The sequence below is a fragment of the Podarcis pityusensis genome (assembly GCF_964106645.2).
Source record: "Podarcis pityusensis genome assembly, chromosome: 16".
NCBI classification, from domain to species: Eukaryota; Metazoa; Chordata; class Lepidosauria; order Squamata; family Lacertidae; genus Podarcis; species Podarcis pityusensis.
Genome location: NC_138041.1, coordinates 7982022 through 7994578, shown reverse-complemented (window position 1 = coordinate 7994578; position 12557 = coordinate 7982022). Strand labels below are relative to the sequence as shown.

The 12557-nt window shown below is 48.9% G+C and overlaps 1 protein-coding gene across 1 annotated transcript in view; it reads left to right on the top strand.

Annotated features, from left to right (window-relative positions):
- Positions 1-9723, top strand: part of NPR1 (natriuretic peptide receptor 1) — a 61868-nt gene extending 52145 nt beyond the window's left edge. Inside the window, exons 15-22 of the mRNA XM_080984548.1 lie at positions 993-1161; positions 2697-2843; positions 3379-3502; positions 6508-6576; positions 7013-7187; positions 8355-8453; positions 8773-8864; positions 9083-9723. Coding sequence (XP_080840674.1) covers positions 993-1161; positions 2697-2843; positions 3379-3502; positions 6508-6576; positions 7013-7187; positions 8355-8453; positions 8773-8864; positions 9083-9145 — 938 coding nt within the window. The 3' untranslated portion in view covers positions 9146-9723. The remainder of the gene's footprint in view (positions 1-992; positions 1162-2696; positions 2844-3378; positions 3503-6507; positions 6577-7012; positions 7188-8354; positions 8454-8772; positions 8865-9082) is intronic.
- Positions 9724-12557: the final 2834 nt, after the last annotated feature.

The window sequence follows — 12557 nt, the reverse complement described above, 5'->3', positions numbered from 1 at the left end:
CGGCTCCCTCGGCCAGTAAAGTGAGATGAGCGCTGCAACCCCAGAGTCATCCGCGACTGGACCTAATGGTCATGGTTCCCTTTACCTAAGACTTTCAAAAGTAATACAGTGGTGCCTCGCAAGACGAAAATAATCCGTTCCGCGAGTCTCTTCGTCTAGCTGTTTTTTCGTCTTGCAAAGCAACCCTATTAGCGGCTTAGCGGATTAGCGCTATTAGCGGTTTAGCGGCTATTAAAGGCTTAGCGGCTTAGCGGCTAAAAGGCTATTAGCGACTTAGAAAAAGGGGGGGGAAGCGAAAATAATCGCAAGACTCGCAAGACGTTTTCGTCTTGCGAAGCAAGCCCATAGGGAAATTCATCTTGCGAAACGACTCAAAAAACGGAAAACCCTTTCGTCTAGCGGGTTTTTCGTCTTGCGAGGCATTCGTCTTGCGGGGCACCACTGTAGTAGTAGTAGTAATCAGTGCTTTTTTTCTTAAAAATGTTTAGGAGTACTCTCATTTTGACTCAAGAAAATCACCATTTTATAGCTTAAATCAGGAAAAATAAATACAGTAAATGGGCAAAAGTACAAAGATCCACAATATGTTTAGGAGTATGCATACCCCTGCATCCCCCCCAGAAAAAACACACTGATAATAATAATTATGATGATGATGATGATTTGTACACTGCCCATCTGACTTGGTTGTCCCAGCCGCCGGGGGCGTCTTCCAGCATATATAAAAACACAGTAAAACATTAAATCTTAAAATAACAATATGTGAAAGCTTGCATCAATTTTCTGAACATCTGGGTAGGCTTGTCTAAACAAAAACGTTTTCAGCAGGCAGTGAAGAGTGCAGTGAAGGGAGCCTGTCTGGTAACAATAGGCAGGGAATTCCAAAGTGCAGGTGCTGCCACATTAAAATGTCTCTTTCTTACCCATGCACATGTCCCCTGGCTATAATTTCTTTTCGGTCCCCCTCTCCCCTGCCCGTGTGCCGTTTTCAGAAATTATCGAGCGAGTAAAGAGCAGCGAGCGCCCCCCCTTCCGCCCCTCGGTGAACTTGCCATCCAACCTCGAGGAGGTGGTCTTACTGATGCAGCGGTGCTGGGCCGAAGACCCCCAGGAACGCCCCGACTTCCACCACATCAAAGGCATGCTGCGGAAATTTGACAGGTACGCGCCCTCACTGCATCCCTCCCCACAAGCACCACCTGACAGGCGGCCGTCGTTACCTGTTTTCACCCCAATGTGCACAGGCGCCTTTTCAGAAAGGAGCCATGTGATTAAATTCATCATTCCCCCCTGATGAAAAGCGGGAAGGCGCTGCCCGAACATCAGGGCATTTACCTGGAAATGTGAAGGGGGGGCTTATGGCGGGAGTATGCAGCATGCGGCCCTTGACCTGATTTCCTGCGGCCCTCAGCAATCTCTGAGAACAGTGTTGTAAACAAAAATTGCCCTTTTCCCTTATGGGGTATCCAAGAGCCCATATAGAGTCCTTACATAGGTTCCCTATTGGTAGGAGAGAATAACAGAGGCCAACCAGAGAATATTGAGAAGCAAAGCAGCTAGTAAGCTTGATCTTTATTGATCTGTTGCAACAGGGTGCTCCCCTCACACACAGGAGAGGAGGAGGAACCCCGAAAAATGGTGTGCAAGGCCTTATAAAGACTTTTGAAATTGCCACCCGGTAGATCAAGACCACCCCCAGAAACATCATACATACATCACAGAAGGGGTGTAACCTAAGACCACCCCTCAGATACATCATACCTACATCACAGAAAAGGCGGTCTTAAAACAGAAATTTGAATGTTGTTTTTCTCCTGTCATTGTTTATCTCCTGTCTGGCAGGTTACTAGATTGGATTGCCTGGGGAGCCTGGGCAGTCTTTTGTAATGATAAATATTTAGTTCCTGGGCCAGGTCACAGGCTCACACCCTATTCATATCTTAAATGGGCCCTTAAGACAGGATTTGTGAGGAAAGAGACAATGGGGAGGTTTCCCGCTTTGATCTTGTAGAGAAAACATTTACTCAGTTTAGGAATCAAAATGGTTCCAGGTTGGTCTTCCTGTGCTGATCTATGTACGTGCTTGGTTGGTACACTTATGAACATTACCATATATCTAAGACCATAAAATTTCTATCACAACAGTGAAGGGTTGTAGCTGATGCTAGTACTACTCAGAGTGGACCCATTGAAATGAAGGCCCTTTAATTTCTGTGGGCTTACTCTGAATGGAATTAGCATTGGATGCTACCCAAAATGTCCCCCTCCTCCTTCCAGCAAGGGCCCGGGACCTCTAGGGCCAAATGTGTCCTTCCAATCCTCTATAGCCCTCAGAACTGTCTGTAGGCCACACCCCCTCTCCCCAGACCACGCCTCCCGGCATCCCTGCTTTGCACCCCCCTTGAGTGCTTCTGCTTAGCTGAAGGATGGAGAGAGGTTTGGGGATGTATGTGTGGAAACCTCAGTTTTTCCCACTGACTGACCCATTGGTCAGAAAACTGGGAGGCAGGAGTTGGTTTGCTTCTTAGGGTGTAGGATCCTGCCTCCGCAAAACAGAGGGACTAGAAACTTTGGTTTGTGTTTTCTTCTAAATGAAAGCTGGAAATGCAGAGAAGGGCCCCCCCGGAATATCCTTGGCAGAGGTGGCGGCGGCCTAGAATCTCGGTTGCTTTCATCTTTGACTGTCTGTGTGGCAGGGGCAACAGCTGCAACCTCTTGGATACGTTATTGTCACGCATGGAGCAGTACGCCAACAACCTGGAGGAGCTGGTGGAGGAGCGCACACAGGCCTACCTGGAGGAGAAGCGCAAGGCAGAGGCCCTGCTCTACCAGATTCTGCCCCAGTAAGTCTGCCCCACACCAGTCCTCTACCAGTATCTGTTAGCCATGCTCCTTCTGTGGAGCATCCATGTTCAGAAGTGGTATACACAAGGGCCCAGCCAATCAGCGCGCTGCACAGCCGAGCTGTTTCCTGCCTTCCCCAAGGGCCCAGCCAATCAGCACACTGTGCAGCCGGGCTCCGTTCTTTGCCTACCACAAGGGCCCAGCCAATCAGAGCTCTGCGTGGCCCATCCAATCAGCACTCCACACAGCCCAGCAATTTAAAAAATGTTGTGGGAGCAGGTTTCCTTCGTGACTGATAACAAAGGCCAGCAAAACAGTCCGGTCTGTGCCCTAAACAAAAATAACTCGTGTTCTGCGCAGGTCCCTGCTCTGAGCCCAATCTGCAAAAGAAGGCCTGTATATGCGATAGCTATACAGTGAGCCCCACTTCTCCAGTGGACACAAAATGAATCAGGTCTGCCTTCACTCCTAATTGTGGCTAATCAATCGGTATGTGGAAATGCAGTGATGTGCGTTACTTTCCCTCTGGTGCAGCTCAGTGGCGGAGCAGCTGAAACGCGGGGAGACGGTGCAAGCAGAGGCATTTGACAGCGTCACCATCTATTTCAGCGACATCGTGGGCTTCACTGCCCTGTCGGCAGAGAGTACCCCCATGCAGGTAAATGGGTTGGACCAAGGCAGTGGTTGCAGTTGCGGCGCCGAGAACAGGAGAAGGTGTTTCTAATAGGGACAACAGTTCTTTTCCAATCCTCATTTTTCCAGTCTTCAATTTTATTCTCCCCATTCCCACATCAATCTGCATTTTTTTAAACATATACCGTATTTTTCGCTCTATAACACGCACCCGACCATAACACGCACGTAGTTTTTAGAGGAGGAAAACAAGAAAAAAAATATTCTAAACGAAACAGTGGATGTATGATTTTTGTGGTTCATGCTGTGGCCACAGACATGTGATCTGACAGTGAGTTTGGAGTAGCCCAATGCAAAAATCCTGAGGATCCATGTGGATCCGTGCTTTGTAACCACGTTTTAAGTGGGGAGGAAAGGAAAAGCACTCAAGGGACAAGGAGCACGCGTGGGGTGGGTGGAGAAGGATGCTGCTAATAATGCAGGAGAGGGGTTTAAGGGGAGAAGGAATACGCATGTGGTGTGTGGAGAAGGATGCTGCTAATAATGCAGGAGAGGGGTTTAAGGGGAGAAGGAACACGCCTGGGGTGGGTGGAGAAGGATCCTGCTAATAATGCAGAAGAGGGGTATAAGGGGAGAAGGCTCCTCTCCTCTCCCACTTTGCTCCTTTAAAGCAAGCAGGCTCTGCTTTTCTCCTTCCTCCCCGCTCATCCCCGGCTTAGCGAGCTGAAAAACTTTGCTGCTATTTAGCGAGCTGAGTGGGGAGGAGAGAGGGACAGAGAGCCTGCTTGCTTTAAAGGAGCCAACCGGACAGGAGCCGCTTACACTCGTGTCTCTCCTCTCCCACTTTGCTCCTTTAAGGAAGCAGGCTCTCTTTCCTTCTCTCCTCCCCACTCAGCGGCTCCTCTCCCGCTTTGCTGTTTCAAAGCGAGCCACGGAGGAGGAAGGGGAACCATGGATCCTCTGCTCACGACTGCAGCAGATCCCCCCCGCCACCCGTAGGCATTCCCTCCATAACACGCACAGACATTTCCCCTTACTTTCTAGGAAGAAAAAAGTGTTATGGTGCAAAAAATACGGTATATAGAGAAAGAGAGTGAGAGAGGACTTTGCATTTTCTTTTTCTTTTTTGTTTTGTTTTTCATTTAGAATAGTTTTTTTATAATGACAAAATAAAAAATAAAAAGGGGCCTGCTACTACCTGCCAAGAGTATGCCCCTTTAAGAAATGTTGCCACCCAATTTCATCCCCCTCAATCAAATGTTTTTTCTTTTCTTTTCTTTTCTTTTCTTTTCTTTTCTTTTCTTTTCTTTTCTTTTCTTTTCTTTTCTTGTCACACTAAGTTACTCAACACTCTGGCCATAAGAGAGTGTATGCCTTTTCGTACACAGTGCTTGCAAAATTCAGAAGTGTGAGTGTGAATCTCAAAGGATGGCTGTGTTTCGGTTTGTGTACTGTTTCAGAAAGTGGGAGTTGGGTAGGTTCACCTCGAAGTGTGAACTGAATTGAACTACCCCCCCATCCCCGCAATACCTAGTTAATGGTATCCTGTCAGGAACCCTGGGTTTCAAACTCTGAAACTGTTAGGCTGAGCTAATGGCCTGCTCTTGGGCGTCTGTGCACAGAAGGGGATACAACATCAGCACTGGGGTTCCCCAGCAGTGTGGAGTGTCCGGACTGGGTAGGCAAGGGGTGGGAAACCTGAGGTCTGAGGGTGGCATTTGCCCTTGGCCTAATTTCATGTGGGTGGGGGCAGCATGCAGGGTGGGGACAGCGGGGAAGGGGTGGGGTGGGGTGAGAAACAGATGCATCAGTCCATTGGGTGAGGAAACAGGGAGGGAAGAGGGATGGCAGAAAAGAGGGAATGGGATGGGGAGAGAGAAGATCATGGTGGTTTGAGATGGGGGGTACTTTCTGCTGGATGCGGCACTGAATTGTTTTGGGGTTCCCCAATTGTTTTGAGTTCCCCATCCCTCAGCTAGGCCTTGTATAAATACTAGGAGCCTGGTCTCCTGCCCTCGCTTGATCAACACAACAGGACCTCCTGCCTTTCTGCACTTTTGGCCCCAGCCTCATCCCTCGGTCGGCAGAGAGGGAATCAATTAGGTAATCAACGGCTACCGAGCCTTGCCCTCACAGGTGCTGCGGCAACTCAGGTAACCAGGACAACGGCGGTTAGCTCACGGAGGTAACAAGGGAAAGGACGGTGGGTGACCAAAACAGCAAAGCACTGGGAGGCACCAATCACCGGGGAGACGAGCGTGTCACGGAGGTGACTGGGTTGAGCAGGAGGGGAACAAATGTTCAGGTAATCTGGGGTGACTGAAAATTTCAGAAACAGAGAGGAACCGAAACGGACAGTCACCCATCCCTATTGAACACATGTTCAATCGCCGGCATCCCTCAAAAAGAATCCTGGGAACTGTTTGTTAAGAGGGCTTGGAATTGTAGCTCTTGTTAGATAAATTCAGCTCCGGTCCTCCGAGCTGATATGGCTCATCTTCACTTGAGCCCAGCAGAGTATAAAACACCCAGAGTCCGCAACAGAAGGATGAGGCAGGTATGGCGACATTACTACGCTTTATTACTAAGCTATGCTGAGAGCATACAAACATACATCTTGTCTCTGTGAGAAGCAGAGAGCAACTCCAACAAAGAAACGACAGTACAAGGAAACAGGAAACCAGTAAACGTCACATCCCGTCTCCCTTTCCCATGGGAATCCAACAGTATCTGGACTGTGGAATGAAAACATAGTCCTGTGACTACCAGCAGCTGCTCAGTGAGGGAAACAGAAACCAACAGCTCTTTGAGGAGTAAACTACAGTTCCCAGAATTCTTAGAGGGAAGCCACATCCTTTAAAGATGTGGTGTGTCCATAGCCACAGTAGCCAACCAGACTCCTGTGGGAAGGCCCCACTTCATTTGAAGCTGCAGAATCGAGAATCTTTTATCCCACCACCCTCCGCCCTTAGCACAATGTGGACCCAGCCCTGTCATTAAGATCAGTCCCCTTTTACTTCTCATTCACAGGTTGTCGCTTTGCTCAACGACTTGTACACCTGCTTTGATGCCATCATTGATAACTTTGATGTCTACAAGGTGAGAGGTTCTTGGCCTGGCCAGCTTGAGGTTGCGGGGCAGCAGCGGCGTGCAGTGAAATTTTTCGTAGGGGAATTGTTTGGGCTAGAGGCATCAGCTTGTGAGGGAGATTGCGGAGTGGGGACGGACGTCGTGATGTCACTCATGTGAGCATCATGCTTCCCTAAACCAGGCAGAAGCTTCCTGGGCCTTGGTAAGGAGGTGTTAGGCTTTTATACTGTAACACTCTAATTTGCTGGGAACATCTAGGGGACTAGCCCACATGCCACTGTGGGGCAGGGAGAGTGATTGGGCAGGGAGGGGATAAGCAAATGGCTTTGGCCATAAAGTCAACGGATCAGGTGACTGACCTGCAAGAGGGGGCATTTGATCTGTGTTGAGTGCACAGAAATGCTTCTCCCTTCCATGAATCTCTCTCCCTGCCACATCTGCCCAGGTGGAGACCATCGGCGATGCGTACATGGTTGTGTCGGGCCTCCCGGTGCGCAACGGACGCCTGCATGCCCGTGAGATTTCCCGCATGTCGCTGGCACTTCTTGAGACCGTGCGCAACTTCAAGATCCGCCATCGGCCGGACCAGCAGCTCAAACTGCGAATCGGGATCCACAGTGGTAAGAAATGAGTGGGAGCGTGAAAAGAGGGACCCCTTTAAGACACCTTGGTCATGGGCAGGACAGCCGTGCTTGCTTCAACGCTGAGATGGCTTAGGCAAAAACAAACAAACCATGGTTTGTTGTGACGTCTGATGTAGTGCTGTGATTTGATAAGCCATAGTTTTGAGAGCAGCCGGCAAAAAAACCACAAAAAACCAGGATCTGAAGCTGGTTTGCAAACCACGGTTTAGGCAGTGTTTGGCTTTACATTCATACTTGGAGGTGTTGCTTCACCCTGATCTTGGAAATGTGTTCCTGGGATTCTTTGGGAAGAGAGAAACAGGAATTGCAATGGAATATTTCCTTTTGCGTTCGTAACAAAAATGATATACAGTCGTACCTTGGTTGTCGAACGCCTTGGTACTCATACATTTTGGCTCCCGAACGCCGCAAACCCAAAAGTGAGTGTTCTGGTTTGCAAATGTTTTTTGGAACCCAAACGTTTGACGTTGCTTCTGCGGCTACCGATTGAGTGCAGCAGGAAGCTCCTGCAGCCAATTGGAAGCCGCGCCTTCGTTTTTGAACGTTTTCGGAAGTCAAATGGACTTCCAGAACGGATTCCGTTTGAAAACCAAGGTACGACTGTATGAGCGAATCAAAGGCTGGCTCGGTTGTCAGTGGGCTGGTTAGGATGTAGCACGGTTTGATGAACCATGGTTTGCGCAATCTACAGTTCAGATTTGCCTTCCATGTATACAGTCAGAAGCATGGTTCACATCGTTTTGTCGTTAGGTCTGCACAAACCGATTTCCAGGGCAGAGAGGGCCTGATCCTGGCAATTCAGGGAAAAGTGGTGGGAGCGGCTGAGGCTGACCCATTTGGGTGAGGGGGCAGTGCCCCACCAGGCTCAGCCTGTCTCCACCTGCCTGCCTTTCTGCCTAACAGCCAGTCTAGGGGGCGGGGGGGGCGGCCTTGACTGGCAGCTTCCTCTTCCTCAGTCTCAGTGTAGAACTCAGCAGGGAAGAAGATGCCTGTCATTGGCTCTGGTTCCTTCTGCTATTGGGCTCTTCTGCCCCACCAGTCTTAATGGGCACTAGCCATCACTGGATGGGAGCTGAAAAGCTCCACACTCACGTGTCTTCATCCCACCCCATCCCCAATGACTGCTGTGTTTTGCTCCCCAAGGCCCTGTCTGTGCCGGAGTTGTGGGTCTGAAGATGCCTCGCTACTGCCTCTTTGGGGACACAGTCAACACAGCCTCCCGCATGGAGTCCAACGGGGAAGGTGAGCTGCTATTTTGGGTGGGGTGGGCAGGGGCAGGCGACCTTTGATGGCTTCACGGGCCAGATCCTTTTCACCATCTAGCCCCCGCCCCGTCACACAACTGGGTGTTCTGAATTTGGATTTTGAGATACTGCGCGCAGCTTCCCACCTCACCTTATTTCCCTCACCGATACGCTGTCACAGTGAAACTTTGGAACTTACTCATGCGGTGCTGGACGCCGACTGGGACGGCTTTAAAAGAGGCCCTCCCCACCTCACATGTATGCAAAGGTTTGGCTGAAACAGTGCAAACCCGCTAATTTCTGTCTGCACCTTCCAGCTCTGAAGATCCACTTGTCAGGAACCACCAAGTCCATCCTGGAGGAGTTTGGGTGCTTTGATCTGGAGCTCCGTGGGGATGTGGAGATGAAGGTGAGGAACTTGGCAAAGTTCTTCTGTTAACCTTTGCCTTTTCGTCTTTAAAGCTTGAGACCAGTCCGGGTACTCCAATATAGCCTAAACGGGCACCAGCCGCCACTGAATGTATCTATGCGCCAGATTTCTGTTCTTTGCCCTGGGGCGGCAGGTGGGGACATCGTGGTGGGTTTGGTGTCTGATGTCTGAACAGCCCTCCTGTCTCATCTCTCCAGGGGAAGGGTAAACTCCGGACCTACTGGCTGTTGGGGGAGCGTGTGAGCAGTACACGGGGCTGAAGAGTTGCGGCCTTCCTCCGGGATTCCCAGGAGATCTCCTAACCCTCCTACTTTCCTGAAGGCGGGTACGTCCGTCGTCTCTGCCCTGCCACCAAAGACCCTCTGTTTTCAGGGCACCCTCCGGGGGTCAGGGGGATCCCGGACTGAGCCCCCAGGACCCTACTCCCTTGGAGAACTCCCACCCTTCTCCACCTCGGGCCTTTTGAGCAGGTCAGCTGCTCTGACCCAGCTCTAAGCCCCCAAAGACTGGACAGTGCACCTGTGGCCTGGAGCAGCCATCGCTACGGATGTGTGTCCCCGTCTCCTTTCCCCCCGTTTCACATCAGCTCCCTGTTGACCACGTCAACCAGACATAGTTGGGGTCCTTCACAATGCCTCATAGACTCAACAAACTGCACCAGCCCCTCCCTCTGTGTAAGCTGGTTGGACATCTGACACTCCCTTGTGAATTTGGCATCTGGAGTGAGCGCGTCTGAGCATCTCGCAAGACCTTGTGCCTGTATATGACCCTCTGCTGATTTCACACCCCGCCCCCTGAAAAAAGCTCTAGCTTTGTAATAAAATGAATGTATGCGTCACTCTCTGCCTTCCCTGAATAACAAGATGCGATCTGTAGAACCGTATTGAAAGTCCTTCCTCCGATGATGATCTCTCCGCCTCCCGCACCCCCGGATACATATAATCTGGTTGTGATGACTTTGTCGCAGAGGGGGAATGGCACTCTGCACATGCTCAGAGGCACTTGTTATTGCTACCTCGCATATCACTGGGAGTGAAAATAGACTATATTGTTAAAACGGGGCGTTTGTATGCATGTGTTGAGAGAGAGAGAGAGAGAGAGAGAGAGAGAGAGAGAGAGAGAGAGAGGGAGGGAGGTGTGGTTTCTGGAGCAAGTTATGTTAAGCAAGTTATGAAAAGCAGAGGTGGGGAGAGAAACGAGGGGAGGGTTCTTTTGTTTTTTGGCTTAACCCTTTCTGCACGCACATTATGGCAAAAAAGCCACCTTCCAGATGCTCTTTGCGTTGGAGGAAAAGCTGTTGTTGACACAAATACCAGCTTCCATCCCCAGCAGTGATCATTTAGAAAGAGAGAGAGAGTTCATCAGGGCTATGATGTTTGGGGAAGCTACTTCCACCCCACTCCTCACCACACCATTTTACAAAACCAGTGACGCAGCTGCCTATGATTGTGATAACGGATTCAACCTATTGTGTAGTTCAGCCCTTTAAGAACTAACTGCTGGAGCTGGCCAGCATGAAATCCATCTTCTCCACTGGTTATGTGCAAACAGGGGACCGCGGTTGGGGGGGGGGAGATTGTGAGTCTGCCGCGGTGAATAACGTAAATAAAGGCTGACATGTGAGCCCTTTTGGCGAGGCAACCTGTTTGGTCTCTTTGTGAGTTCCTGTTCTCTGGCTGCACCTCCTTCTGGAAGGAACCGCAGGAGCTGGGCCCTGGGGAAGGCAGTCTGGTCTTACTACTTAACAACACTCTGAAAAAGCAGCTGTTTGTAGGAATACGAGCGGTCTCCCAAATTTCACACAGAAAGGAAGCGCCCTCTGCACTCCTGGGGACTGCCAAGGCATGAACTGGAAACTAGAACTGGAAACTGTTGGCCCCAGGCATCTTGGGATAACTGTCAGAGCTCACCACTGACGACTGGCCCGGGGGTACTCTCTTTTTCTTTTTCTTTCTTTTAACAATCAGTTCAGTACTCTGAGCAACACTGGGAAGCTGGGACTGCCTGGCATTTCAAGTTCCTACAATGCCTCCAAAGACATTAGGAGCATCGGAGGGAATTGAAACTGCAGCCACACACGTACAATAGCAAAATAAATAATTGTAGGGAAAGGTGGACCAGGCATCTGGCTTGGCCTTCCTGTACTCCTGATTTCCAGTCCCTTGGTGCTGCTTTAGAAGCACAACAACAAAATTTAAAAAATGTCAGGAGATCCAATCTCAAGATTCCCGCATCATCCGTGCCAGATCTATACGTACAAAGCGTTTCATCACTCGAGACCCTAACATATTTTACGTCAGTCATCCCATCGTACGGTGTGCATGGCAGGGAACTGCGTTTTTTTTTTATTAAAAAAATTCTTTTAATCTCCTGCCTGTTGCCTCCAGGAGAAAAAAAGCCGGATGTGGCTACGAGGAAAGGGTAATTAACAGATCGGCCTCTCATTTCCTCTGGGCTGCTCACAATCTTACGACTTAGTGTCTTGCATCAAATTTATTTCCCCTTCGTACGCGGAAAGAACGGTTGATACCTTAGAACCATGAGTCACGACCGAGGAGCGTGAAAACGACACAGGCAGCTTGGAAAGGAAAAGACCGATATTTTATTTTGATGGAGCGCCTGCTTCAGTTTTCCTGTGTAAACAACCAAGAGTCTTACAGCACTTTATAAAAACCAGCATGTGAATTATATGGTGCATAATATTGCTTAAGCCCAATTGAACACAAGTAGACATGCATAAAATTGCATTATTAGATTTTTTTTTTTTAATTGGTTGGAAGGAACTGTTGTGGAGTTTCCGTGTAAATATGTGTGTGTGTGTGTGTTGTGCGAACGAAACTGAATTTGGGATCATTGAGATCAGATAAAGGGCTTCTTCACGCAGTGCATAAACTATGGAACTCGCTTCCACAGGAGGCTGCGATGGGTTGGATGGTTTTATTTTATTTTAATTCTTTTTTATTTTTATCTTCCCATCCCATCTGCAATATTTTTCTCCTTTCATATCATAATCGTAACTCAGTAATCTCTCATTCTTTCTGTTGCTCATAGTTCAAACCCTGCCCACGAATTCACCATATCATAGCATTTATTTAAATAGTCCTGAAAAGGCTTCCATTCTTCATTGAAACAATCCTAATCACGTTCTCTTATTTTAGCAGTTAACTTTGCTGATTCATCACAGTCCATCACTCATCCATTCTTCTTTGGTGGGAGCTTCTTCACATTTCCATTTCTGAACGTAAAGAATCCTAGCTGCTGTAGTTACATACATAAACAACTTAACCATCTTTTCTTTGGAACTTCTGTCCCTATAATCCCTAGCAGAAAAACTTCAGGGTTGTTTGGCATTTTGTCTTTTGTATAGTCACGTCAAACATCTTTTTTTTAATCTCATCATATATCATTTCCCAAAATACCCTCGCTTTCTTACAAGTCCACCAACACAAGGGAAAAAAGAGCTACCTGTTTGTTTGCACTTCCAGAAGTTATTAGGAACCTTCTTATACATTCTAGATAGTTTATCAGGGGTTAAATACTGTCTGTGCATCATTTTCATAGAGTTCTATTTTAAAGCACAGTGAGCAGTCCAGTATACCTGAAGGAGCGTCTCCACCCCCATCGTTCTACCCGGACACCGAGGGCCTTCTGGCGGTTCCCTCACTGTGAGAA